This window comes from Brachyistius frenatus, unplaced genomic scaffold, assembly GCF_029030835.1.
Source record: "Brachyistius frenatus isolate BFR_SWC_R1_liver_20210118 unplaced genomic scaffold, ASM2903083v1 Contig_30, whole genome shotgun sequence".
Classification (NCBI taxonomy): Eukaryota; Metazoa; Chordata; class Actinopteri; family Embiotocidae; genus Brachyistius; species Brachyistius frenatus.
This window is the reverse complement of record NW_027210629.1, coordinates 317,644-345,511: the sequence shown is the minus strand read 5'-3', so window position 1 is coordinate 345,511 and position 27,868 is coordinate 317,644. Positions and strand designations below refer to the sequence as shown.

The window sequence follows — 27,868 nt, the reverse complement described above, 5'->3', positions numbered from 1 at the left end:
TAAACAATATAACTGAAGAGTGAAACAAATAACAGTGATTTTAATGGCGATTAAATGTATCTTCCTGTGTACTATCTGTATTTAGGACGATTATAATTGTCCTAAATACAAAATTATCTTTTCTCATATTAGTTATGACTTATTTACTCACAACATGTAGACAAAAAAAAGTCACAATAACAAAAGTAAAAATTTTAATATTTACAATAAATTAGATTTAAATCTGACCTGTACTCAGAGGACCAATCCTGATCCAAGTAGTTCAGTAGTTGAAGATTGAGACTTGACTGGTTGATGACTGCAGTGTGAAGCTGGGCAGAGTGGCCTGGGTTCAGAGTAGCATCAGGAGCAGAGACTCCACTGTTCTGTCGAGTAGCAGGCAGAAAGGAACAGTGATTATAACAGTAAATCTGGGGTGTCAGATTTAGGAAATATTATCATTGTTTTTAGCTTGGAAAAAAGCTAAAATTCTGAAAAGAGAAATTTGTTCAACATGGTGTTAAACGATGTTAAATTCCTTTGACATTATTTGGATTTTGGCAGAGTAGTACTATTTATTATGTGGAAGTCCCCTTTGTATTAGAAGGACCATAACGGTAAATAAGTATGTCTTCACTGCAAATCACATGTTACTGCTGAACATTTCCCAAGATGTGTCATATTTTAAAACTTTAACATTTCTGCCTTCCTTGATTCAGTTTATGACAACTTTCAACTTAATTAACTAAAAGGGCACTCTGAAAAGTGCAGACCTTTGCCAATGAGTTTATTTCAGACATAAAGTTACATACATATATGTAATATGAATGACATATGTATAGTAAGTTACATAATATGTGTCAATTTACATTTCCATGTTCACACCTTAGTTTAAAGAAAAATTATGTATTTATGATTTACTTATTATTTTTATAGTTACCATTATTTACTTATTTATATAATATTTATTATATATATAATGACCTATGTTTTGTCACTATAATACTTTACTTACATCTACTGGATTTTAAGGTGTATGACATCTTGCAATGTTGATGAAAGTGAAAAATAATTATTGGATCTGCCACGTGATTCAGAGCTACTCCGAAATCTATTTGGTGCTTCCTTAGCCCATGCTACACACTTCCACCAAGGTTAATGAGATGGTTATTCTGTAATCCTGCTGACAACTAGACAAACAAACTACACTGAAAACATAACCTTCTTGGTGAGGTGAAAATGATTGCTTCACAGTATTGCAAATCTCACCAAAGACGGCTTTAAAAAAAAGACGTCTAATTCAACGATGCCATAGTTTGACAGAAGCAAGCAAACCCACTTCCATGGTTCTTTTCAATCTACAATGGTCCGCCTGAGTAGTGTTTACCCGACATATCCTACCTTTAGTTTGCAGGCGATGGGGTAAGGCAGCAGGTTTCGTAGCAGGATGGAAGGCCACAGGTGAAGCACAAAGGGCACATCGAAATTCTCCCCGACACCTCCAGTGTTTTTGAATGTCATTGCATCCTTTAATGGCACGATGTTGACCGTCAACACACCCCCCTGGCTTCCACGGCGACGGCAGGTCTGCTGGAGGCGCGTCTCAGGCTGCTGGTTGCTGACATCCTCGTAACTGAAGCCTTCGGAGCACTCAAACTGCTCACTTTGATCGTCAGCTTTGTCCTCCATTATTGGCTGAAGGCTCAGCTCAGACCTGAGGGGGGCAGCAAAGAGTAGATGCGGATGAAGAAGTGTTTGTGTGGGACGGGAAAAAAGACAGGTGATTCAAAAAAGTCAAATAGAGACAAAAATTGATTGACGTGTGCATAAATGTGTAGGACTGTGTATGTGTTTGCCCTCACCTATATGAGTCCAGAGGTACACAGTACTCCACATCAGGGAGAGATGTACCCAGACATGTAGATCCTTCAAAAACTTTGAATGGTATTGAGAAATGATTGATGATCTGCATATAAAAAGACAAAAACAACATAATGAAAAATGGCATTTCAACTTGGTCTAAAATCCTATTCTAGGAGATCAATGTATTTTGACAAGAGAGTTTATTTCTGGTAATGCCAACTCACTAAAAAATACTGACTTTTGTACAACCTTTTATAGTTTTCCCAGACAGAGTAAACAAAACAATAAAAATGAATAAGTGTGTGTAAGATGATAAGTGATATACCTGGAAAGGTGAGCGGATCTTGATGTGCTTGCTGCCCTCCACAGAGTAAATCTGACACACCAGGAAACGAGTGACTCCTGAGTCTTTGTGCATCACACTGTACATTACCCTGCCCACCTTGATTAGAGGGATCACACTGGTTGAGGTGTGGCCCACTGGAGCTAGAAAGAGCAAAGGAAATAAGCTATATGAAAGCCTTTAGGGTTTTGATGTCTTTGCTATGTTATAAAGTTTGATTGTGTTAAATGCTAGAGAAAAGATGGCAGAGGTAAGGTGTTTTATCACAGACGTCAAGTTCTTTAACTTGTAAATCTTGTAAAATTTAGTTATTTGCTCTATAACAAGCAATCTAGGACACAACTTAATTGTTAAACACAGAATTCTTAGAAATCACATTGTATTACCTTTGCGTTCAAATAGACTCTGTTGCTAATAAGCACAGAGCAACAACTAATAATGGACTGCTCTCTATATACAGCATAATTGTGAGGGTAACGTGCAACTTACTGGGCTGTATGTAGTAGTCCTTTCCACTCAAGGAGATCATAGCTGAGAACTGATCTGCATCTGTTGTGGTTGAATAGTCCATCCCGAGGGTTGTTCCATCCTGCATCTCCACAGTGTGGTTGGTGCTCTGCTGTCCAATGGGACAAAACATTTCACTGTGGCGGACGGACACTGGCAGGCCGAGCCGGTTTTTCATTACAAATGGAGCTTCGTCCTTTTGAAAACACTCTGCTGTCTGTTTGGCAGCCTCTGCGAATGCCTGGGGGAAAGACAAAAACACACATGATATAAAGTATGTCCATGCCCATCTTCAGACGGATATTCACTGTAAAAATTATGGCAACTGTTTTCTTACAGTGCCCAGGTTACTCAGCATGGCCAGTCCGCATTTGGAGAGTGTGATGTTGAGCTGGTCTTTACTACTGATGACAATGACAGTCTTATAGTCAGGGACATTGTAATCCACTTCATCTGACAAGCCTGTGTACTTCACTGGCTTCTTCTTCATCTGTTTACAGGATAGTAAAATGTTAACACTTTCATACAGTATTTATACGTGCATGTTGTGTAAGTATGATTTGTGTGTGTGTGTGTGTGTGTGTGTGTGTGTGTGTGTGTGTGTGTGTGTGTGTGTGTGTGTGTGTGTGTGTGTGTGTGTGTGTGTGTGTGTGTGTGTGTGTGTGTGTGTGTGTGTGTGTGTGTGTGTGTGTGTGTGTGTGTGTGTGTGTGTGTGTGTGTGTGTGTGTGTACAAGCGAATATATCAAGTACCTTCAGTTCCAGTCTCCAGGGTCGGAAACCATCTCTTGTCTCATCTTCTAAAGGCTCCAGCAGTGGCTCCCACACTCCCATCACCTCATTGTAATAGTGAACCTGAAGACAAAGCACATCACAAAACATAACTAAACTTCAACAGCATGCAGAGTTTTGTACATCAGACAAGTAATGAGTGAAATATGTGTGGAACTACTGTGATATTACGGCAAATAAACATCAATATAACAATGTAAAGTATTCTATATTTCATATAACGTATATTGTTTTCTCTTGTTATTTTGAAAGAAAGTGTGTCTTTTTAATCCATACACATCTGTTTAGCTTGTGTGTGCGTCACCTCCAGGTTAAGCTCGCTGTGTAAATTAATGAGAGTGGACCAGTTTTTCACATCTCCATGGAATGAAGACTTGGCCAGAAGCATGGGCACAGTGCGGTGTCCCACTCCAGCCTCCAGAGTCAGACAGATGGATTTGATGGTCACCTGCAGTGATCGAGAACCAATGAAATGACGTAGCTTGTCCTTAAGCACCAAACGGGACGATTAAATGTCACCAAATTTGATAAATAAAGCATGAGGAAATTCAATCTGCACAACATTATAATTTGGGTCACAATGCAGCTAAATACCTGTAAGGACTCTCCCTGTGGTATCAGTGGGGACAGTGACCTTATGTCCTCATCCCCCTCCTCGTCCAGGAACCAGAGTTTGAGCTCCTTCCAGCCCCGTTTCTCCCACAGGTCCACGGGAACAGGGCTGTCCAGCTCTTCGGGGGTCTCTGCTACGGGAGTCAGTGCTGACTGGATGGTAATCACTGTGTTGATGATGATTGGAGATACCTAGGCAGAGAGTCACACAGCAGGGACATAAAACGGTTTTATACCAGGTCTGTAGTTCAAAATAAGTTGATATTAAGTAAATGTGCAGTTTAACCCAATTTTTGGAAAAAACCTTTTACCATTTGGATTTAAAGAAGGAAATCCATTTCATGTAACACCCGGACTCAGAACATATGTTTTTAAAGTAAAACCAAATACCTTCAGTGAGAGAGCGTTGATGGAGACCTTCGTAGCCTGAGGGGAGGTTGGAGACTGAGTACTGTGGCAGAACACTTGACACGGCTGCAGTACTGTGGTCACATTGTTCTTCCTCTTCTCTTGTAAGAAAGGACACGCCACTACCTAAAATAACCATAATCACATGTTTTCATTTAAATTAGTTAGTGTTACTGAACACTGATATTGCATGCTGTTGCTTATATCATTTTTCTAAATTCTTTGAACATCTTTTTTCAGTATTACATTACAATCAAAATATAAACCTTGAGGTCTTTAATAGCAGCAGTCATCTGTGATCCCTCTGCATTACTTGTCATCACGAGCTCACACTGCGTGGTCATCACAAGGGCCGGGGCGTCAGCACGTGTCAGGTCAGCCACAAACACAATCTCCGGGTTGCGCACCAAAACTTTGATCTCTGTGTTTGACACGACGGCTGGAGCTGAGAGCAGAGAGAGTGAAACATCAGTTTAGATCATCTGGCAGATTAATTGAATTCATCTTTTTAACTCAAGTCACACTTGTAACTCATTATTTACTCTTTATATACAAGTATAGTATGTAATGTATTATTTTGCAGTAAATATAAACAGTATTGTACAATGGTTGAAATTAGCTTTTAAACTCGTGATGCAAATTGTAAACTACAAATTTCCAAAAGCAAAAAAAAGACAGACATAATGACTGTTTAACTGCGTCTGAATAAAAAAAACTGGCAGATTATTATTATCATTATCTTGTAATATGCTGTCAGCAAACTAAATTAGAACCGATAATGTCAACTCACTGCACTCTTTAGATGTGACAGAGGAGTTGATGGTCTTTTTATCTCCTGCACCAGAGCTGCTCTTGGATTGAGACCCCGAAGCAAAGCCCTGCTGGCTGGCCTTGAGAAAAATATCTGCCACCGTGAGCAGGAACTCCATGCTGGCACACAGGTACACATCCTGCACCACTGTGTCTAGAGATTGGCCATCGCGGCCCTGACGATAGTTCACCTCCACCATCATGTTCTGCTCTGCTCCAGGACGCATCGCCATCATCCTGGGAGAGTACACAAAAGAGCTGTGATGAACACAATGTAATAATTTACTTTTACTTTACGCAGATCAGTGGAGAAACAGAAATAATAGCAACGGCTAACGAGACTGCAAATTGCTGTCCATCACCATTCAGAGAAGCTACATTTTACTTGGCATCCAATACATTTTTATGACATGACTATTATGTGTTACTGGTGGCACAGATGAGCCTATTTTCTGGGTGTTCAGAGTCTGAGTATGTATCTTGTACCTTGGGGTGACCATCTTGATCCTTGGCCTCTTGTCATCTAGAAGGCAAGCAGTGAGTCGGACTGCTGCCTTCATGGAGCTGTCGGAGAACATGTGGAGGGAGGTGGCGATGGTGCCCAGAGTAAACTCTGCCAGCTTCAGCTGTTCATCATGAGGGTCTAACAGCTGTAGCTATTAAAAAACATAAGGCATTTAGCCTCTGTTCACCACATACAGTGTGTCTCATTAATAAAGATGGACAAAGCCAAATTGTACAGTGTAGTCATGTTTTTGAGTGTTTGGATGTATGAGTGTATCTTTGCATTACCGCATTCTCATTAATGCTGTACAGGACCAGGGTCATGGAGTCAAACTTGAAGTGTAACTTGAGCGTGGTCTTCAGTTTGCTTTTTTTCTGGGTCTCCACAACAGCAGCTGTCACCACTGTGTTACCTACACCAACATTATCACAGCAAGCACAGAGCACAAGTTTAAGGAGTTTATTGGTTCTTGGTTACAAGGGCCCAAACTTTTTCAAATTTCATAAGATAGCTGGAGTTTTCATGATCCTGACCTTTCTTACTCTGACCTAAAATTATGTTTTCATTTTGTGGACAAAAATGTAAACATCTTTCCAAGAACCACTATACACAGACAAACACAAGCATGCATAACGACAACTCCTTACTGCTGGCTGGTCCAGTGTGTCCAGAGTCCTGGGACCCTTTGTTGGATACAGAGTCAGAGTAGCGGTCAGTGGTGGGCAGACCAGCTGGAGATGGAACAGCTTCAGACTTCTCTGACAGGTTCTCACTCAGAGTCCTCAGGACCACAATCATGTCATCCTTGCAAAGGATCAGCTGTTCGGACCAGACACAGAATATGATTAAAACAGTGCTTGTTAAAGCCTTTTTGAAATTAGATTTTCACTGTGACCTTCTCCCTAATCCTGACATCAAATATTAGAAAAGACAAACGGGTAAAGATGAAAGACAAACAAACTGTCAATTACTGATGAAAATATAATATAACCTGACCTATAGCCAGGTAAATTATTCATTTATCAGGGGTCATTTAGCAAGAAATTAAAATGTACATAGTTTCTAAACAAGACCAGGTCAAAACATAGAATTTGACTGCACAATGTATGAAACAATAGAGGGCTTTTGATTTAAAACATATGCAGGACATTGGCACAGCATTTGACTGACTAACGGTGTAACGTTATCACTCACACACTCATTCACTCAGTGACAAAACATTTTATTTATAGGGCTGGCATGCTGACAGTCCAGCCAACAACAACAACAAACTCCAGTTTCTGTAAATCAGCCATTCCTTCTTAAGCATCAGTACTTACACTCATTGGCTTTAGATGAGCAGTGATCTCTATGTCAGGGATGCTGTGGTACCAGTTGGATGAAAGATTTCTCTGGATTTCCAGGTCTAAGCTGACGGGTTTCAACAGCTGGCTCTCTCCATGAAAACCTTCATTTACATAAGTTGATCTGAAAATGACAATAACAAAAGAGGAAATACACATAAATCACACAGACAAGTAAACAATGTGTTTATAATTATGATTGCTATTGATAGCTGGTCTCTGACCTGTACATCTTGAGGTCAGTCAGTCTCACAATCATTTTATCCACAACCGGCGGGATCTTAGAATCACTTGTAAAGGGCTGCTTAGCAAAACAGTTATTCACAGACAGAAGTCCCAGATCAGCGACAATGACATTTGAGGAAGACGAGGACTGGGGGAGGAAGATGATGGGTGCATTGAAGTGAACGTTCAGAGAGAAGCGAGCGCTCCGCTCTGCCAGTTCCTTCACACCTGATGCTGCCTTTTCTGCAGCCTGGACTGTCACCTCAGCCAGCGCCCCTTTAGCCTCCTGGAAGTTATTGATAAATGCCTGCGAGGAAGAAAGAATGGACAACAAGTGTGGGAGAGAAATTAAGAAATCAAGGAGCAAGGTGGTCAGCATCTTGATTTTATTGTTACCTCATTGAAATAATTTAAATAACCTGAATATCGCAGGTGAACTAAATATGATAAGATAGCTAGTTAAAACTCTTGGATTATGTCAGAATGTGTTATTCTTACCAGTATGGAGGAGACAAACTTGTTGAGGAAGATGACCTGAATGCATCCCACTGTCAGTGAGACAGCAGTGTCCACTTTAGACATGTCCAGATAGGCATCTCCTTCTGTTGCATTTGTATAGTTTACCATGCGGAAGGAAAACACTTCTTTATCTTCTATAGACACAGCCTGAGAGAGGAATGACAGACACAGATACAGTTAAAACAAACAGAGCTGTATGGGACCAGAAATCAGAATCAGGAGTCAACTGGTACTCTTATTTAGAGAGATTTGTGTGAGTGGAGAACATTCAAGAATACCAGAAACACAAGAAGTAAAAAAATAAGAAAGGAAGAAATATTAATATCAACACAGAATATAATCATAATTGAACAGAGACACCTGTACAGTAAACGGTAAGTATGTATTGCATTGAGTACAAAGCTATATTAGCATAAGCCACTCGCAGTTGGTACCTTCTTGTAAAAGGCGTCTTTGTTGCAGTCTAGGATCACAATGTTCTTCAGGTTGGCCAGAACCTCCATCTGCTTCTTCTTCATCAGGACCTCAGAAACCAGACCTGGAAAAGTGAGAGGAAGTCACATTCTGAAAACACATTTCATTACATCTACCACTAGGACCAAATCAGAGCAGTTGCATCAAACTGCTGTATTAAAAGTAGTTATAATGGCATCAAGTATGTTGTGGAGAGAACTGACCACAGCACCTTGGTCATGCAGTTCCACTCTTTCCATACCTTCAATACTGATCTCTGAGATCCTGGCTTTCTGTCCTCGAATGAAAACTTTGAGGCAGCGGAGATCAGCCCTGATATGCAGATTGAACACATCTGCAAACTTTGAACTCTTTGAGCCTGTGAAAAGAAGGTGAAGGGAAATGAAAAGGGAGTAGTTAGAGGCAGAGTGTAATCATTCAACTTTGATATGGCTCTGAAGGTGACAAATCAATGTCTGCAAAAAAAAAGTCTGCATTCATTGTACACTGATCTTTAAGGTGAATTAATGAGGTTTCAAATTGTGAGATAATAACAACGTGTTGTGATTGTATCAGTTACTTTTTTTCTTGGCTACAGTGGCTTCCTCTTTCTTCTCTCCCTCCCTCTCTGCCTCTGCCTCGTCCACTTCGGGGATGGTGGGGAGTTCCTCCTGCCCTCCTTCTTTCTTAGTCGATGGAGGAAGGAGGTTGTTGAGGAAGTTCATGGTGTTGAGGAGAGCCTCCGTATGGAGATGAACATCCAGGGATGAGAAGGACACCTGATGAACAAAAAGGTAAAAATATTACTGAAAATGAATAAATGAAGATGAAGTGGCACCCTCTCTTTTATCAAATATCATTGCTGTTATTCTTCTACTTATTATTAATGCTTTAACAGAAGAAAGAAGAAAAGTTTGGTTTGAAATGTGGAATTTCATTATCTTCCAGCAGTGAACCATAGTTTATAATACAAACAGACAGCAGGCAGTACACTGGTTTATTACTTGTTGTGGCTGGCAAAGTGAATAGATACTTGTGTGTCTATCCCTCTAAAGTTGCTTATTTTCATAATCAACTCTTTAGCTGTGAGAGATATTTCGAACCTTGCTGTTATCTGAGCCAATGTGAGTTTCTCTGTGGCCAACCAGCCCAAAGTGAAACGTGACCCTTGACTGAACGAATAGCAGGTGCAAAGCAGGTGTGATCCTCTTGCAGTCAATCACAGCACATGCTGTCGCCAACACACACACACAGGGTTTCCCTGATTGTCCCTACACTTCCCTGCAGCTGAGATCACTCACATGGATCGTCTACGGCTCAAGATACATGCACTTCTACTTGCTTCCTTATATGTCTATGGTTCAGCGTGATTTGCAGGCAGCCTCTTGTGGACCGAAGATAAAATTTAAAAGGGCCGTATCCAGCCCACAGGCCAGTAGTAGAAAAGCCCTGTTATAGAGAAAACTGTACAAACATGCGAAACTGTAATTTGTCTCTATTACAAGACAGCAGAAAAGAACAAAGATGTGTCTAAATTGTAATGTAATTGCTAGTAGGTCAACGTTTCGCTCACCTTGATGAGCTGCTCCGTATTGTTGTATTGAGACTTGAACTCAGGGCCATTTTTATCCGCCTACAAAGGACAACCAGTCGTTAATGAGAAGGCTAATTACCCACATTTTGAAATATTCATTGGAGTTATTCTGAAATAGGTTTATTTCCATGTAAGGTATCACATGTACTTTGATATACTCCAGCGTGAGCAGGTCAACTTCTGTGTTGTCTAGAGTGGTGATCAGCTGAACTTGCTTCTCTTCAGAATCTACACAAGGAAGAAACAAATAAAAACTGCAGTCATGACTCCTTCTGACTTTAATTTACAAATTGTTACTAGAATGTTTGTGACGCCAAATGTGAGCCAAAAGTCTCCTGAACTAGCTTCACTAAAAGTAAGGAAACAACAATGTCCTGTTAATATCTGCTGACCCATGTATTCAGGACACTTGAGGCAGATCTCTCGCAGGTAGGTGTTAGATGTCATGTCAAAGGTGCACAGTTTCAGCTCAGTCCCCAGACCCTCTATCTCCAAGTGGAGCACTGTGACCTCCTGACCTCCAGACAGACGACACAACTGGACAGAAAACTGCATCAACAAAAAGAACAGAGGGACAGAAAACACATCAGAAAGACAATTAAAAAGGGGTGACAGAAATAGAGGAGGGAGGAGGACTATAAGAAGAAAACAAAGGAAAGGAAAAGGGGAAGGTAGAGTTAAAGATAAGGAAAAAAATATAATTTAGCTGTCAAACAGAAATGACCAGACAGATGGATAAACAGGTTTACTATTTATAATGAAATTTGGGGGTTTAAATTAATATGAGATTAAAGTTTCCATACTTGTATTGTTCATTACTCTCCACCGAAAAGAAGTGCTAATGCAACTGTACTGGATAAAACCTCTTCTCGTTTCAAGCAGCAAGGGAATCCAATACAAAGAAATACACAATATTCAACACTGGAAATCTAAATTAGTTAAACCTGAAGTTAATATGAATGAAACATTTAATGGGAAATGAAAAGTAAGGCTATGTTTGTCTTCGAGTTTATCAAGACCTTTCTGTACCTCACTGATCTCAAAGTTCATGATGAAGTCAGTCATGTTCTTCTGATGGTCCTTCTTGATGAGAGATTTTCTTTTGTTTAAATCTGCGTAGTGGAGCGGCATGGGATTGTCTGGGAAGAACGTCTTATAACCGATGGGAGAGCTGGGAGCGTCAAAGAACAAATCTTCTTCGGAGCCTGAACGATGACAGAAAGATATAGTGAGACAGAAGGATACAAGACAGCAGCAGGAGCAATGCAGAATGAGGAGGACAGCATTAAAAGGTGACTTTAATGTGCAGTGTTACAGCTGCGTCTCACCCAGTGAGGTGATGCTGATTGTCTCGCATGACTCGAAAAGGAGAGAGGAGCGGTGGTCAGCTAAATTCAGAGGTTTTCTAGGAGTGAGCTGAGGGGTGAACTGCTTTGGCTAAAGAGAAAAGATCAGAAATGATTAAAATGGGACAGTGTTGAAATTATTAAAGTCCACTGTAATCCTACATTGGTATTAATTTTATTTTTATACTTCTATTTTTTATTCCCTCTGGGCCAGTGATTATGAGCTGGTGGGTTGTGACCCCAAAGTGGGACATTGGACCAATTCGCTTATAGAAAAATAATTTTAAAAAAGGCAAACTTTTATTTGGTCTCCAGCATTTCTGCTACTGCGCTTTTATTTTGAAGGACAAACGTTATCTATTTCACCCATGTGCAGAGACTGCTTGCTGCCAGCCTTGTCACGACAGTAACAAATAAACAAAATTCTGACTTTTTGTTTATTTCAAGAAAAGTCAACCTTTTCATGTTATTCAAAATAAATCTGCCTTTTTATTTCATATTTCATACAATTCCATTCAGATTCTCAAAACTTGATGACCATCACCAGTTTAAAGTTGTTTAAAAAGCATATGCCTGTAATTCAAGATAAGTCTTCCTTTCATAGTTTTTATCCTTATTTGCACTTTTTAAAAATCTATTTCATGTTTCATTAAGGCATGAGTATAGTAAACCCACTATTTTTTATTAAAATAAATCTGTGTGGCTCAAAAATGTAAAAAATGTGGGTCATGACTTGATGGCTAAAGAAAAATGTGGGTCCTGAGGCTAGACGAGTAGAGAACCACTGTTTTAGCACGTCTCTCTGTTCATACCTTTGAGGATGAGGCAGCGCTGCGAGCAGCAGGTCTGCTCTCAGGCAGTGGGATACTTTCGACCAGCTCCAGGACACTTCGAAGTTTATCATCAGAAATACGAAGAGACAATAGAGGAAGCTCTCCGGATATCTTATACCTAAAAAACAGGCACAAACGTGAAAACACTAAGATGCATGTGACCTCTAACTTTAGTCTGCCTGACATCCTTAAACTTGGTCCTTATGGCTTTAAGGATCAAATTAACCAAAGAAAAATATGTTAAGAGTTTATTGTATTTAGTGAGTGGTTTACTTGGCGGTATATTGGAAATTAACAGTAAGCAGTTTACATTATTGCTGTTTTGTTTATTGTTGTTATCTGTCCTTTTCTTATAAATTAAAATGGGAAAATAAAACAAATATCATTTCCAAAATGATGATTTAAGTTTGTGAAAGACTTGTGTAAAAATGTTTCAATGCAACTTGCTGTCCTTGACTGTTGACCAGATATATTCAAAAAACGACTCACTTTGCCATGCGGGAGTCTTTGATGACCATCGCCCTGCAGAAAACCACTTTCAGATCCACTGGCTGCAGAATGTGCATTGGAGACTGTTTCTGTTTACGGGCCTTTTTCCAGTCACCATCTACCACACATAGATAATGTTTTACATTTCTATTGACTCTACAAACACACAAACAAAAATTGAAAATATTCTTGTTGGAGCAATCATATGTGTGATAAAAATCCTTCCTTCACCAACAAACATCCTAAAAGCTTTGAGACAATATCTTTTCAAGTCAATGTGCTGTCTTCTCGGCTAACAAGTGCAAACCTCTGACTTAAAGGCAGTTTATCTATGTTGTCTGTGTAAACTGTGTTACTTTAATTGAATAAAATATCAAATTATATGCGCTCTTTCAGTTTGTACAGAGACCCAGTACAGAACCTTTGACACATGTCACTGAGTTTATGTGTGCATACCTGGCTTGCTATAAAGGAACTGAAGGTTGCTGAGCTGTATGTCAAAGCTGTCGTATGCTCTGGACACGATGTCCTCAATGTTGCTGTAGCCCACTGACAGCTGAGGCAGATCCTTCTTGCTTTGACTGGATATCTGAAAAGACAGCAAAAGGAAAGTTTCTACAACTTTGGTTGTAATTGCGATGCCTTCGATTGAAGCCTCTGGAAAACAACTAATGCCAGTCAAAGATGTTGACATGTCTGGGTCAGGTTTTCAGCCCCCTGTAAGTCTTTGCACTTGACACTTTCTGACCTTGAAATGACCGAGATCCAACAGCAGGATGTTCTGAGTGCCATTGTAAAAGCCGCTCTGTGGAATAATGACGTAGGAGGCCATCAAGTTCATCTTCAAGTCGAGAACTTTCTGTGTTTCGATCACATACAATAAACCTGAAAAACAAGGTGTCCTTAAGTTACGTCATAGATACAATAACAGAAAAAAAAACAATAGTTAGCTTGACTTTCATAATAGTTCAACATAAAGCACTATGGTCTGCATCAAGTCTGTAATATACTACAAGTGTAATTAGTTGTTTTCTTTTCTAATTGAGGCTACACAGTTCATCTCAGTAAGATTTTTTTTTTTTTTTGTAATTTTTTTTTTACATTTTCTTCTTTTAATAATAAACAATCATGTTAAATGCACCTAAAAAAATATACATAAAAAAAAAAAAATCTGAAACTTCAGCAAACAACGTCCGGAAACAATCAGTTTCAAGGGAGTAAACAGGAATACCACAACCCAGTTGACTCAGCGGCTGAGCCATGCTGACCTTTGCCCATTAGAGAGTTAACTTGAGATCAACACTGATAATGTGGAAGTTTGTGCGTGTTTGTGAAACTGACCGGTGGCTGTGCGGTCTCTAAACTGCTCCAGTTTCATCAGAGTTGCGTTGGTGAGTTCATCTAGCTGCAGGTCATCAGGAAGCATGAAGAACACTGACATGCTGTTTACTGTTATCTGCACAGACACATAAGAGGAGAACGCATCTGATAATTATCCTTGTCATGCTTTTTTTTATGCTCATACATGCACACGTACAGACTCACTCACAGCATCATAGATGATTTCCAAGGGTTGTGATTCCACATGAAGCCGCTGGTTCGCACTGTCATCCAGCGGGTTGGTCTCAAACAGTATGCAAAGCAGCGGGGAACCTGCTCCTGTGGCTGCCTTCCTGGATGAAAGGAGGGTTGGTGCTGGCCGGTTACAGGCCAGGCCAGTGACCTCGAACAAACTGAGCTGGGCTGTGAGTCTGATAAAAACAGGAAACAAAACTAAAACAGAATCCTGACGAGATGACGCACTCTAAGTACTGAAAGCAAAGGAGGTGAACCTTTGCTGTTAAGTCGTAGTATGATATAAGTAGTAAGTGAAGAGCAACTACGAAGTTATTACTTTGTAATAAACCCAGTTGTCACACAAAATTAAAACTGCAATCTGCTTCTACTGGTTGAAATGATAATTTACCAAATAATTTCTAAACATTTTGAATCATCTTAATCATGTTAAAATTTTGAAATTATGTGAAAAAATGTTATATTTGCACTGGAAAACATAAAGTTAGGACAAACTTGATTGCTTGTGCTCCAGATCTCTGTGTGAGTGTGGACTTGAGCTCTCCCACGGTCAGCCTGATGAGCTCATTTTTGTCCTTGTCGTCTTTGATGGACACAGACAGCCTCTCCATGTGGAAATCAACCTTCATGTCTTCAAACTAAAAAGAAAATGACAACATAGTGTGACATCCTACAGTAGTATCTGATCAAATATTTGTATCATGTCATATTAATATTGTTATATATAGTATTATAATATATCAATATTATTTCCGTCAGATGGAGAGCCAAATGGATGTGTATTATTAGTTGATGAGTGGGTGACAAAGAGGGAAGTGACTCACGTTTTTTGGCAGGTTGGGATTAGCAACGGTGTCACTGTATCCAATGGCTGTGTAGAGTTTGGCTTTCTCAGCAGACGTTAATAGCTCATCAAAACCTGAGACAATGGGACAGGGCGAGAGGATATAATATAAATGAAAAAAAAAAAAAGTACGCTTAGGCCTTGTTGTTTTTCTACACATTCTTTTGTCCATTCTCGACATCCTACCTCCAGTCTTGGCCTCTTTTGTTTGTGTGTCCGCCTCTCCTCCCCAGTTCCACATCCAGTTTAACCAACCCTGGGACTCCTCTTCCTCCATCTTCAATCCTGGACGGTAAATACGGAGGCCTGCCTTGCTTGCCTTGGGGGGGAGAAAAAAAAGTCCCCTTCAACTTTTTAATTCTTAGAAACAAAAGACAAAACCAAATAAAATATTTATGCCCAGCCCACCAATATTTACGAGTATTATAAGAGGAATACTGTATTGAATATGTAAATGTTGCTGTCTATGGCACATTACTGTACAGACCAGGAACAATTCAAATGGGACACAGTCCAATCCTCAACTACTAGATTCTTCTAGTTGTTATATATTGTTTAGTCTATTGTGAGGAACATACATCAGACAAAAACATTGCTGCAGAGGTATAGCACTGTGCAGAATTTCTGTTAATATTTTTCTTCAATAAGTGGGCATTGATGGACAATTATTGATCTTTTTGATCATGATTCTTGGAAAGTTTCATTTTGGAGAATTAAGGATTGTAAGAACAACTGAAAAATAAAATGTATTAAAGCCATTACAGTTTGATACAGTTCATACCGAGGGTGAAGGCACCAAGTGGAGATGTCCACTCCAGGTAAGACATAAAGCTTACCTCCACTTCAGCCTGCTCTCTGGCCAATGTGATGTTAAAAATATCCAAGGTCTTCTCAGGCCCCTGAGAACAATCACGAGACGTGATGAGAGCGTTTAGAAGATTCTTTCAACGTCTTGCATGAATCCAGCAAATACTAAATGTCAATTGTTAATGACATCAGGGAAACTAATAATATTAAGAAGAAACTTCATAATTGTATCTATCTGAAATCAACAACTCATAACACAGGAAATCAATATGGATGAGGGGACACTTATCAGAATAATCAAAGACTGTTCTTCTAATATCATATTGAACTGTCTGTAGTTTAAATGTTTACCGAAAGACATAAAAGTGGGAAAGTAAACGTCTCTAAATAAAAGCAAAGCAGTACCAGAGGTTTCTCTGTCTACCTCCTGCCTCCTTCTATCTCCTCCCCCTCTATAGTTCAGTTCAGCTCTGTCCCACCTCGAGTTGCTTGAGAAGGTCATCGCTGGGTTTCTTGCTGGTGATCTTTATCTTGTAGAGCTCTCTGTAGCATTTTACCATCTGCCGATGCTGGCGAATGTGCTGCCATGACCACATGTGGAGACGTGGCTTCACATCCACCTCCAGGATACCCGTGATCACGTACTTCCACCTGGAATCCAGGAACATACAAGCATATAATGTACTTTACAATCTGTAATAGCAAATGCACAGCATGCAGTGGTGGTAAAATGGTAAAATGCATGTGGTCGTAAGCCATTCAAGTGATTTCTGACCATATGTGGGAATTGTTGTGAACGAGAGCCGTGGGTCTGTATTTCCTATATGGCAGGTTCCGCGTCATCATATCCACTGAGCCCAGCAGCTCCAAGATGCTAATGTACTAAAAAGACAGGAAGTCAGCAATTACACAATAGCACATAGTCCTGTAGTACAGTTATGATCTAACATTATTTATCTATAACTTCCTCCCAGTTTTAAACAGGCTTGAAAACAGACAAGTTTATACGCACCACAAACACATATACATACCTGTGGCCTATTGAGTTCAATGGCAACCTCACAGAGATTGACCATCAGGTCCATTTTAGGAAAAGAGAAATCCACATCTGACCTAGGATTCATCCGCAGTTTGGCATCCGCTGAGATGGGACAAAAAACTGTGGACCAGCAAGAGGAAATAGATTATATAAAAACTGTGAATGTAAGGACAGTTGTACAGGGCTTTATGTTTGTATGGGAAAAATAGCCACCTGTAGTTCCGGCAATATGAAAATGTATAATTTTTTCCTTAGTAAAGTTAGCAATTTAAAAAAATCTAAGCTAGTGGCTACAAGTGACACTCCAAACAACAAGAAATCTGTTGAGATGTGCTGAAAATCTGTTATAATGTGTTGTTGGTGGTGATTCAAACTATGTGATTTACATGTTTTTCTGAGGCACTGCAGTTTCAAAGCAAATCATTACATACCAAGTACCTATTCACTTTTCATTTGCAGAATTTTTTTTAATGCATATCAATTACATAGTTTAAGCTGGGCTTCACGAGGTGGTCTGGACAAATAAGTGAATAAAGGATGACCGTGAGACACTCACTGAAGTCGTGGTTGACAGGAAGTGAGTGGTTAATGTCCATGTTGTTATGGAGACGTTGCTGTAAAAAGGCACAGGAAGAGAAGATTAATTTACATTTCACTTGTTTTTCATCACTTAACATTTTTCTTATCTCTTAACGTATTTCATTTATTTTTGGTAATGTTTTTTACAATATGCATGAAAGAAATCTATCTATAAACATTTTACTGTACCTATCAGGCCTATTCTCTAAGCAGTTTGTTCATTAGAAAGTAATAGCGACTCATATTGAAACTGTTTTATTGCCTAAAAGTGATTACTGTCTGTCTTTTGTGTGCCCACAATATTGAGGAAGTGTGTCCAGCCTCAATGAGAAAGTAAGACATGGTTAATCTCCAGTCAAGTGGAGACCAGTGGAGACAAAGTGCAACATGTAATAACACGGTGACTCACCAAGGCCTCATCTGGACTGTAATTGGAGAAGAGTACCGAGTTGACATTCCAGTAGGCATACAAGTTGTCCAGTTGAACCAACTGAGGAGAAGAAAAATGCAAAGCAATTAGAGTTGTGAGGCTGCTTACCATGAAGATGAAAAGAGCGGACAGTGGACAATCATTTTGGGGTATGAAGAAAAAAAATATGCCCCAAGACCAACTGCTGTCAAAAATTAAATCATAGAGTCAAACTGACCGGTTCTAATTGTCAAAAAGGTTTTCAAAAATTTTGCTTAACTGTAAGTTCACCTGAGGGGACAAATACGAAAGACAAAAACAGGCAGTGTCACGCAGACTACATGTGATAATTCCTATAAAATATAAATGTCTAGAGTATCGGTGCAGCAGGCAGATAAAATGGTTGACTTTCTTACCTTGAAGAAAAGCCTGGCGTTCTCATCCAAAAGACTGGGGTTCCAGTTCTCATCAGATGTCTGTAAAGTCAAACTAACAGTGAGGTTTGGGGGCCTTAATGGAAAACCTTACTTATATATATATGTTTAAACCTATGTTCAAGTATTAATGAATAATTAAGAACAGCTTAATTGCTGATTGCAATATGGCATATATTCTGACGAGGGATACTGAAACACGTTACCTGCAGGCTGAGGTTTTTAAGTGACACTCCAAATGACAAAGGGCAGATTGGATTAGTGACCTGTGGGCAGGAAATGAGAGAAATTAAAGCAAAGCTGTGTCAAAACTATATTTACTCTGCATGATCCATTGTGTTGTTGTTGGGGAGTTATGAAAATACAACCAACTATTCTTTCCTTCACTTTCTTTAGAAACACAAATGTGAGTTTATTTGGGTTTGAGTTATGAATTTTGTATATACTTGTTGTATATTGTATATACATAAATCAATAATGTAACTCAGTTTGAATACTCACATCATCTTCATAGCGCACGTGGATGTTTGAGATTTTGACCTGCAGGTTTTTGATGACCTGGGTGACAAGCTTTTCCATGAAGGTGTCCTGCTTCTCGAGCTCGGGGTTCTCTGTCAAACATAAGCAAATATGAAAATGAGACACAAACTGGTTCCACAGCTTTCCTGAGGCTTTGCTGTAGGAACAAGGATTTGACTACTTTCTCCTAGAATAACAAGGAGAGGGTTTGAAGGATGGCTGGAGCGGCTGTAGCCCGGCTGGTAGAGCAGGTTTCCCACTAATTGAGAAGTTGGCAGTTTGATCCCTGGCTCCTGCTGTCCACATGCCGAAGTAAGGAATGTAATGTAAGCAACTTTGGCTTATATGGTTGAACATTGTTACAACTCCACTGCCTGCCTGTCATATTGGCTAACAATATAAACTTGTATTAAGTATTTCCATCCGTCCATTATCTATACCCTGGACAGATCGCCAGTCTATCACAGGGCCAAATAGAGACAGACGGAAACAAAGACCATTCACGCTCTCATTCACACCTAAGGGCAATTTCTAGAACCATTAATTAACCTGAGGTGCATGTTTTTGGATGGTGGGAGGAAGCCGGAGTACCCGGAGAGAACCCATGCAGGCACAGGGAGAACATGTAAACTCTACACAGAAAGTCCCGGATTCGAACCCCGAACCTTTTTGCTGTGAGGCGACCATGCTAACCACTGCACCACTGTGCTCCCCTGTATTAAGTATTTGTGTAACTGATATCAACAAGTGTTTAACTTTAGTCAATGAACTTTTATTCTTAGCCACATTTGGGCGGCACAGTGGCGCAGTGGTTAGCACTGTCACCTCACAGCAAAAAAGGTTCCGGGTTCAAATCCGGTCCTGGGCCTTTCTGTGCAGAGTTTGCATGTTCTCCCTGTGCTTGCGTGGGTTCTCTCCGGGTTCTCCGGCTTCCTCCCATCATCCAAAAACATGCACCTCAGGTCAGGTTACCTGGCGCCGCGCTAGTGGCAGCCTGCTGCAGCATCTCTCCCCTGAGAGGGGGTGCTCAGTGAAGAAATTTCCCCTCTGGGATTAATAAAGTGTATAAAATCAAAATATCAAAACTAATAATTAGCCCTTTTCTTAAAGGAAGCATTCTCCCAGTTTTCAGAGCAGGCTCAGAGAGTGGTCATCAGACACTTGACCCCGCCTCCAGCCTGGCCTTTCATAAAAACTGTAAACCTCAGAGTGAAGCGGGCTTTTTCTCTTCTTCTGATCAACCTTGATATTGATCATTAGTACCTCTGTGTTTAAGTTCTCACACTTTCTGATCGTCTTAGAATTACCACGCTCTATATTTGTATTAATCCCCAGTAAACTTTAAACCAAGTGAAGAACGCGTACTTTGAATTAAGTTTAATTGAGTTTAATTATCGCCTGCAACCAACAACGCCATTGTTTTATTCTCTCTCTGCTCCACTTGTAAGAAGTATTTTTGATAATCTAGTAAGGATAAATCCAGCCATCTCTCAACCCAGACAAAGCTCAGAAGATCCTTTTTGCCAAAGCTGACAGCTGTTGCATCACTGCACCCTGGTCATCGATCCTAAACAAGACCCATCGGTACCGGCAGATGAAGCCTGGACGGGACGTCGTGCTGCGGGAGTGGACACCCGCAGCACGACGCCAAACTTCAGGCCCTGACATCTGCACGGAGGTCTGCAAGAAAGAGGCTTGTCTGGAGGACTAGGACCACCTTCAGTAGGCAAAATATATCTGAGTACTTTGATTCATTGGGTTGATGTCTGACAGCTGATTTATCAAATTCTAAATTCATAATTTCTCATTTATGTCAGGAACTAGCTCCGTTTTTAATAGCCTAACTATTATTATTCCCACCATCACGCCGCTATAGTTTAGAAATCCTGTTCATCACATCCATGATTCATACACTACAATATATATTCATATAGTTTATTCTTGATGTAAATATTGTTCAGTAAATATCCTCATAGACCAAGCACTTGTTTTTGTGTATTTCCTGGAAGATATTGAAAGAAATCCCTGAATGCTGATGATCACTTGTTTATAGGCCTATACAGCCTATTAAAATTCAATCTTCAGTCTTTCTGCTAAACAGACAGTGGTGCCCCGAATATAAATCTAATCCGCTACACATACTATAGGTTTGTTAAGGACTACTGGAGTATGAAACCTGCATTCTGTTGCAATACTGATGTTAAGGTATGAATATAATACCAGCCATACTAATTTAAATTTCTTCACTCTAAATTTGAATGCTTTGAAGAATTATCATGTCTTTATACTTGTAAAAAAAATATAGCATTTAAACAGGTGGAGCCTCCAATATCAAGAAATATAGATATTTTCCACTACAAGGAAAAAAAAAACAGTTAGCTGGTGTGTTATTCATACAGTGTGAAACCTCAGAAAATACAGAGCTGTGAACACTACAGGCTGCACGGGAGCTCACAACCAGACACACCAGATGTCCAGATGCCTGCAAATCTCCGAACCTGCAACTTTGCTGCACATGCTTCACACTTGTAGTGTCGTTGTTGTAGTCTCTGCTCCTACTGTTCTGTCTACACAACCCAAAATAACAGTACTTGCTTCCGCCCATTTTCTCTCACAGCTTGAGTCAGAATGTCTCTGAAACCTGTTAAAAACAGGGTTTTTTGTACCCAGTTGCACACAGAATATTTGCTCACTTGTTTACACACACACACACACACACGCACGCATGCATGCAAGCACGCACGCAAGCACGCACACATACAGTCCCCTTAAAATCAGAGTTGAACTCTTACCTTGCTCAGCAGCCTTCAGCTTTGTCTCCTCTATGCGCTGAAGCTCCCTCTGACGAGTCTCCTGTAGCTGCTTCTCCTCCTTTTCAGCATCATACTTTATACCTGGCAGCAATGGGGACAACAAAAATGATTTGACTTTATTACGACCCCAAAAAATATATAAAATACAAAGATGCTTTAATATATTTTGTAGTTTTTAAAACACTAAATCTGAAATGAGTAACCTAAACATCTTCTCATTGAGGTGAAACTGGTTAATGTTGTGATGTTGGAGATGTTCTACCAGTCTTGTTGTGGCCAGTGAACTGTACTTCTCCGTAGTCTGCTGGGGGGGCAGCATTGGAGCCGGCGACACCAGCAGACTTAACAAACTGGTTAAGAAGGCCCGGCTCCATAATTGCCTGCAAACTGGACAGTCTGGAAAAGGTGGTGGAGAGGAGGACACTGAACAAACTGTTATCCATATTGGATCATCCTGATCACCCTCTCCACCACCTACTGCAGGGACAGCGGAGCACTTTCTCCTCCAGCTCCGCTGCCACAAGGACTGATACAGGAGATCATTCCTGCCCACTGCAATCAGACTGTTCAATAGCTCACCTCTGGCCAAATCAATATCACATCAATAACACCATTGCACTGTTGTAGGTTTGTTTAAATCTTTGCACTATGGTTTAGTTAGTTTAATTTAATATTATTCTCTTTTAATTTAATATATTGTGCATTTTTATATTTCATATTTTTTACTCTGTTATTTGTATTGCTTTACCCTGTATCTATACATGCTGCTGTAATGAAAAAATGTCCCCTTGCGGGATTAATAAAGTAACTATCTATCTATCTATCTATCTATCTATCTATCTATCTATCTATCTATCTATCTATCTATCTATCTATCTATCTATCTATCTATCTATCTAATATTCTTCCGCCACTCTGTGTGTCTACTGCAATGGTGAGACTCAATAGTATACTCTGGGATGTGTACAGTCAGTACTTAAATCTCATTCTTTATGTCTGTTGATGGAGATGGACAGTGATCTCACTTGCTGTGGGGACTATAAGCAGATAGACACCATCCAGTGTGGCCTCCACTGATTGCGTGTAGAGGTTCTTCCATGGAATCTTTAGCTCCAGACATTCTATTAACAAAAGCACAAGATAAGAAACTGTTCCTCTGTACCAAAGGCACTAAACAGTGTTAAATGGGGTCAGTGATTACAATCTCACCTATATGACCGGCTCTGACTTTAAAAGGAATGTCAAGCTGACTCTGCAACAAAGGAACAGTAAATAAGCATTGTAACACAAATCTATCATGAACACAATAATATACTGACAGACTAATATTCCTTACACACTTACCAAGGCATTTTCTTTTATTTCAAGATTTGTAAGAACAGCATCACCTGCAATAAAAGGAGTATTTGTTTAATGATTGTTACTAAGGCATGTACATGCTAATAAATCAAATGGATTGAGGTGTGACTCATAGGGACACCGTCTAATCTGGAGAGAAGGTCTTTGAACTTTGTTTTATGACTTAGTACAACACACAAAGCTATGGATCTTATATACTATTTAAACCATTCCTGACACACATATTCTCAGTGGGCAATTTAACAAAATGACTAAAATGCCTTCCCTGTGTTACCCAGCCATCCCCCCTCCTTCTCCTAATAGCAGAGAGTACAGGGGCAAAGGGGCTGTTTAGTCGAATATGTTAGTCCAGTCTGCCTGACTCATTGATCTGTTATCTGACTGAGGCTTTTGCAAGTTTGAATCTTTGGCCCTGTCCATGGCTTTATATAAATGAATAGCCTATGTGTGCTGTGTATTTGGTAAACCACAATGTATTGATAAATGCTCCCAATGGAACCCATTACAAAATTAACAAATTCCCTCCTGCATATGGTATTGTTTCCATAAACCCTAAAGGACATACTGAGCTTATCTGTCTTTTAAGAGGGGACATCTAAAGCACAATATTTGAAAAATGCATGTAATCTGTTAATAAAAGCAGCCGGTATTAAAATGTTATAACACATAATGGTAAAAGGAGGGAATTCATATTGTGATTTAGTTACTTGTTTTACCGGTTGGGGCAGGTTCAGCAGTGGAAACCGCTTCTCTAATCCTCTCTGTTTGCCCGGAGAGTGAGCAACGCTACAGACTTTTTTTTGGTGTGTAACACAGGGACGAGTCCTGACCTGGCTGTGACAGGGTGTCACCCCTGCATGAATGCACTCATCAAACAGACTTACAGCAGTAAATACGGTCTAACGTTAGAAGACCGCCGCAGTCAGAAACTAACTACATGTCTTTATCTATGGAGATACTGCCACCGGCTGTGTCGTCTCGTCCACGCTGGACAAGCAAAACTAGATTTTTGGGAAAGATAAACTGACACTAACAGCTGAGGGAGCCTCTCTCACACGTCTGGAAGCTAACGTCTATTAGCGTTTAGCTAGCGAGCCTGGCGAGCGAACTAGTCAACTAAAAATGACAAAACACAAGTTCAGTTACCTCCCCATATGCCAAGCTTTAGCTGTGAGCTGTCGAGGTTGACAACGTAGTCCCCTAAAAACCGGTTGAGGACGTCTACCACCAAGCTCTCGAAGACCATTTTGGCGTTTCTTTCACCTGACTGTCACCATGTTTACATCCGGAGGACTTGCTGGCGACGTCAGATTAGAACGCCTCGCGGTGGGCGGAGCTTGACGTCATGACGTAACTGCGTTACGATGAAATGACTTCTTGCAAAAATGACACACTGCAAATACTGTCTGAGGTAATTAAGATGAAATTACAGGTTAATTAAAGAGTACCAAGTACCCCTATGAAGGTATTTATCTTACCAGATTAAAAAAAAAAAATAATGACGTAGTTGCTGTTTTTATTCACTCTATTTGAAAAATACCTTAGCCGCAAAAACCGTCATAAAGTATATTGACATAATTTGCAAATCATATGAAAGCCATTAAAGTAAAAGATATATGGTCCTTTTCATGTTTTCATGTAGAGTCATTATCCTGTTCTATCGAAAATACAACCTAAAGTTTAAAAAAAAGAAAGTAGTGAGATTAATTGAAGTGCTTTAACCACGTAGTTTTTGAAGGAAAGGGAGAATAAGAGCAATGTAAAAAAAAAAAAAAAATGCGTTACTGGAATAACCAGATTTGAACTGTTATTCACTGTGCGTACAGTAGGTGTCGCTGTATTAATACCCAGAGCTCAGGTATACAGGTAGGAGGGTCACTGTTGTTGTCATGTGTATGACTCGGAAGGACATCACCGCTGTGACGCTAAAGTTTTTTACGTCTTTGTGCTGTTGGGTGATCTATCGACAGAAACTGGACAATTTATGCACTGTCGAAACGATACAAGAAATAGCCTGAAGATTTTTTTTATTTTTATTTTTTTATTTTTTTTACTCAACAAAACGCACAGCAGCTTGTAACCCATGTCAATATTTAACAGAAGCGAAACACGTCAGTCAGTGACACTCCTCGGTCAGACATCTCAATAGACCTTTTTCACGTCAGACATTTTGAGTTGTCATTGTAGGGAAAACTAAGGCGTATTAGCTTCATCCCACTCCCAGGGGGAGGTCCTGCTTTTGTGCTTGTTCGTTCACTGTCATGACTTACTGGGACACTTAATGAAACTGAGTCATCATTCAGACATCTGCTTTCTCTACAAGTCAAAATATATGCCGTGAAAAAGGTCTAAAGCTTGAGGTATAGCCTAACAGACTGAGCTCCTTCCCTGAGCCACTATATCAATATTATATCATGATGTGATATGAGACCGGATATGGTCTTACATCTTGGATACAGCATTAATGTTCTTTCTTGGTTGCATTATAATAGAGCGATGTCATTTTCTGAACTAGACGGTACTTTCCTATACCCACCTAGTCATTTTATGCACATTACTGGTGATTATCAGAAATCTCATTGTGTTAATATTTAGTAAAAGCCCCAATAGTCTTCTCCATAATATTGCTGCACTATCGACATCGGGTTATTTGTTCAAAAATGTTGTGATATTAGATTTTTTTTTTCCATATCGCCCAACCCTGATTCACAGTACACAGTAACGAGTCATATATATATAAACCTCTATGATGGTTTAATAAGTGAACAAAACATTGCATGGTACTGAGGAAGGCATGACTTCATCATACACTACAATTTTTACTATCAGTAGCACAATTAGCTAGTGTAATAAAATAACATGACAAGGATACTCTACATTGTTTTGATCACTTTGATGCTGCAGAAAAATCCAACAGCTGACATTATTCCCTGTATTATAGTGAATAGTTGCAGAAAACAGTTGCCTATTTGCACATCCTAAAGACACAGCAACAATAGCATTCATTGTAAAGTCAAGTTTCTGGCCACCTGATTAATGCAAGAAAAATATCTGGTTCTGCAACAGCTAAATGCTTCACGATGTTCACTACCTTCTTACAAAGTTATTCAGTGTGCCACAGGTTGTTGAACAGTATAGTAGCAGATGCGAAATATACACACAACCTCAACATGATACATTTCAGGGATCCTTTTTCAATCCTCTGCTTCTGTACAGGTTGTAGAAGATATCTTAAGACATCATGGTTTCATCATATCACATACTGTGTCCATACTCAATTCAAATTATACATAAAAAAAAACAAAAAACTATCCTTCTACTCTTTCATTATGAGTGAGCAACTGAGACAGTGGTTTAGTGATCATTCCAATCATTGTCCCTTTCCTCAGAGTTCCAGCTGCAGGTTTCTCCACCACTTTTAACCTGAGCTGCAGATGCATCAGGTCCTTGTGACTCAGTTCTGTGAAGAAGAAATCTTCATTGAAGACGGGGCTGCGGCAGTTCCTGATGGTGGCGCTCTCCTGTTGCTGCAACTTCCCCGGGGTCAGACACAGGTTCACTGCACAGTTCAGGGTCCGACGGTCCGTGTCCTCCACCAGGTGTTCCACAGACACCACATGCACTCTGACTGTGGAGAGGGATGAGAACTTGCTGCTGGACAAAGTGGTGTGCTCGGCGCAGAGGCGAACTCTGCCACAGCCGTGCAAGGGGAGGACAAGTTCATGCTGAAGTCTCTCCTGGCATTGCAGGACATCCAATGAGAAGAGGACAGGTGGAGGTAGGGTGAGTGAATTTTCCTCTAAGCTTGGAGGACAACTGGGAGAGGATGTTAAACTCAAAGCTACCTTCTTCCTCCTCCCTCTGGCCGCCTTGCTATCAATTAATGAAGGACAGGATACTGCTCCTTTAAGACGGCCACTGCTTGATGGGATGGAGAGGAAGGATTTGGCACTGTAAGGGGAACTGAGGGGAGAGGAATCACTGGAAGAATAAATTTCACTTTCTGTGCTCCCTTTCTCTGACAGGATTTTACGTGAAAACATTGGGAGAAACCTAGATAAAGTTTTCTTGGGCAGGCTTGCTTCGTTTACCAGCCTGTGTGCTGCGGTAGGAATGCCTCTATCAAACATGTAAACAGGAAGCTTTGAGTGGAACAAAGACTCTTTCCTTCGAGTGTTGGGGCTTTCGTATATCCCAGCCATGCCATAACCCTCTGCAGAGAATGGCAAAGGTTTCTTTGTGGCTTTCAAAGCCACTAATGCGTCAGCATTTTTTGTCTTCACATCCTTCGTATTTACATGTGCAGTGTTTGCACATGTGCTGCTCTTAGGTTTCTGGCTCAGTCCGTGCAGGTACGGTGGGGTTTTCTCAGCTTCTGGCAGTGGGCTTCTCTTGCAGAGCCGTGGCGGTAGGCAGAACTCTGGGATCTTGTCTGGGGTGAGGATGTTGTCGTGCAGATTCAGAGAGAGGCAGGTCTTTGAAGGGGAAAAGAGATCCTCCTCACTGTGTCCCATGTAACGACTCAGCTCTAGAGGAATGCTCTCCACGCTCTCCCTGATCTTCCCAAGGACCCACATAGTTATTTTATGATGATTTGATGATGTGAAAGTAAAGTCCAAACTATTTTCCTTTGACAATAAGAATAAAACATATATTTGGCAAACAAGTATTTAAAGTTTAGAACAGAACAGATGATGTTTTCCGAGTGTTGAAATGGAAAATATTTTCCTCTCACCTGTCAGTTTGTGATGTGTCCTTTCTCGGCAAAAACATCTGCATGTGCGTGACGGTTGTATCAGAGACCGATTTTTAAAGGTGAGTGGAGGCTCTGCATCACTGCTCTTCCGCCCCCGCCTGCATCAGAAAACATC

The 27,868-nt window shown here is 40.2% G+C and overlaps 2 protein-coding genes across 5 annotated transcripts in view; both read right to left on the bottom strand.

Moving 5' to 3' along the window:
- The window catches only part of vps13a (vacuolar protein sorting 13 homolog A), a 40,063-nt gene extending 15,789 nt beyond the window's left edge, over positions 1 to 24,274 (bottom strand). For 2 of the 4 annotated variants that reach the window (XM_069699402.1, XM_069699404.1), the window contains exons 1-49: positions 24,144 to 24,274; positions 22,983 to 23,026; positions 22,848 to 22,890; positions 22,664 to 22,759; positions 21,618 to 21,719; positions 18,808 to 18,917; positions 18,513 to 18,572; positions 18,289 to 18,348; positions 17,873 to 17,953; positions 17,441 to 17,498; positions 16,877 to 17,004; positions 16,621 to 16,727; positions 16,325 to 16,496; positions 15,875 to 15,937; positions 15,225 to 15,357; positions 15,019 to 15,113; positions 14,690 to 14,832; positions 14,169 to 14,370; positions 13,961 to 14,075; positions 13,368 to 13,504; positions 13,076 to 13,208; positions 12,620 to 12,737; positions 12,110 to 12,248; positions 11,280 to 11,388; positions 10,981 to 11,156; positions 10,344 to 10,500; positions 10,100 to 10,179; positions 9,931 to 9,990; positions 8,938 to 9,136; positions 8,620 to 8,736; positions 8,339 to 8,442; positions 7,884 to 8,051; positions 7,385 to 7,692; positions 7,137 to 7,284; positions 6,465 to 6,636; positions 6,105 to 6,229; positions 5,799 to 5,968; positions 5,293 to 5,549; positions 4,769 to 4,947; positions 4,485 to 4,628; positions 4,077 to 4,286; positions 3,787 to 3,930; positions 3,444 to 3,545; positions 3,030 to 3,182; positions 2,675 to 2,933; positions 2,168 to 2,328; positions 1,842 to 1,945; positions 1,381 to 1,693; positions 229 to 365 (exon numbers count right to left, since the gene is read on the bottom strand). In XM_069699402.1, coding sequence (XP_069555503.1) covers positions 229 to 365; positions 1,381 to 1,693; positions 1,842 to 1,945; positions 2,168 to 2,328; positions 2,675 to 2,933; positions 3,030 to 3,182; positions 3,444 to 3,545; positions 3,787 to 3,930; positions 4,077 to 4,286; positions 4,485 to 4,628; positions 4,769 to 4,947; positions 5,293 to 5,549; positions 5,799 to 5,968; positions 6,105 to 6,229; positions 6,465 to 6,636; positions 7,137 to 7,284; positions 7,385 to 7,692; positions 7,884 to 8,051; positions 8,339 to 8,442; positions 8,620 to 8,736; positions 8,938 to 9,136; positions 9,931 to 9,990; positions 10,100 to 10,179; positions 10,344 to 10,500; positions 10,981 to 11,156; positions 11,280 to 11,388; positions 12,110 to 12,248; positions 12,620 to 12,737; positions 13,076 to 13,208; positions 13,368 to 13,504; positions 13,961 to 14,075; positions 14,169 to 14,370; positions 14,690 to 14,832; positions 15,019 to 15,113; positions 15,225 to 15,357; positions 15,875 to 15,937; positions 16,325 to 16,496; positions 16,621 to 16,727; positions 16,877 to 17,004; positions 17,441 to 17,498; positions 17,873 to 17,953; positions 18,289 to 18,348; positions 18,513 to 18,572; positions 18,808 to 18,917; positions 21,618 to 21,719; positions 22,664 to 22,759; positions 22,848 to 22,890; positions 22,983 to 23,026; positions 24,144 to 24,243 — 6,695 coding nt within the window. In that variant the 5' untranslated portion in view covers positions 24,244 to 24,274. Of the gene's footprint in view, positions 1 to 228; positions 366 to 1,380; positions 1,694 to 1,841; positions 1,946 to 2,167; positions 2,329 to 2,674; positions 2,934 to 3,029; positions 3,183 to 3,443; positions 3,546 to 3,786; positions 3,931 to 4,076; positions 4,287 to 4,484; positions 4,629 to 4,768; positions 4,948 to 5,292; positions 5,550 to 5,798; positions 5,969 to 6,104; positions 6,230 to 6,464; positions 6,637 to 7,136; positions 7,285 to 7,384; positions 7,693 to 7,883; positions 8,052 to 8,338; positions 8,443 to 8,619; positions 8,737 to 8,937; positions 9,137 to 9,930; positions 9,991 to 10,099; positions 10,180 to 10,343; positions 10,501 to 10,980; positions 11,157 to 11,279; positions 11,389 to 12,109; positions 12,249 to 12,619; positions 12,738 to 13,075; positions 13,209 to 13,367; positions 13,505 to 13,960; positions 14,076 to 14,168; positions 14,371 to 14,689; positions 14,833 to 15,018; positions 15,358 to 15,874; positions 15,938 to 16,324; positions 16,497 to 16,620; positions 16,728 to 16,876; positions 17,005 to 17,440; positions 17,499 to 17,872; positions 17,954 to 18,288; positions 18,349 to 18,512; positions 18,573 to 18,807; positions 18,918 to 21,617; positions 21,720 to 22,663; positions 22,760 to 22,847; positions 22,891 to 22,982; positions 23,027 to 24,143 lie in introns of all 4 variants that reach the window. The other 2 variants (XM_069699400.1, XM_069699401.1) reach the window with 1 other exon arrangement.
- Positions 24,275 to 26,266: 1,992 nt separating this feature from the next.
- On the bottom strand, positions 26,267 to 27,574 carry LOC138621364 (C2 calcium-dependent domain-containing protein 4C). Its single transcript, XM_069699351.1, has one exon. It carries the CDS (start codon positions 27,572 to 27,574, stop codon positions 26,306 to 26,308), a length of 1,269 nt encoding a protein of 422 aa, XP_069555452.1. The 3' UTR covers positions 26,267 to 26,305.
- Between the last annotated feature and the right edge of the window lie 294 nt (positions 27,575 to 27,868).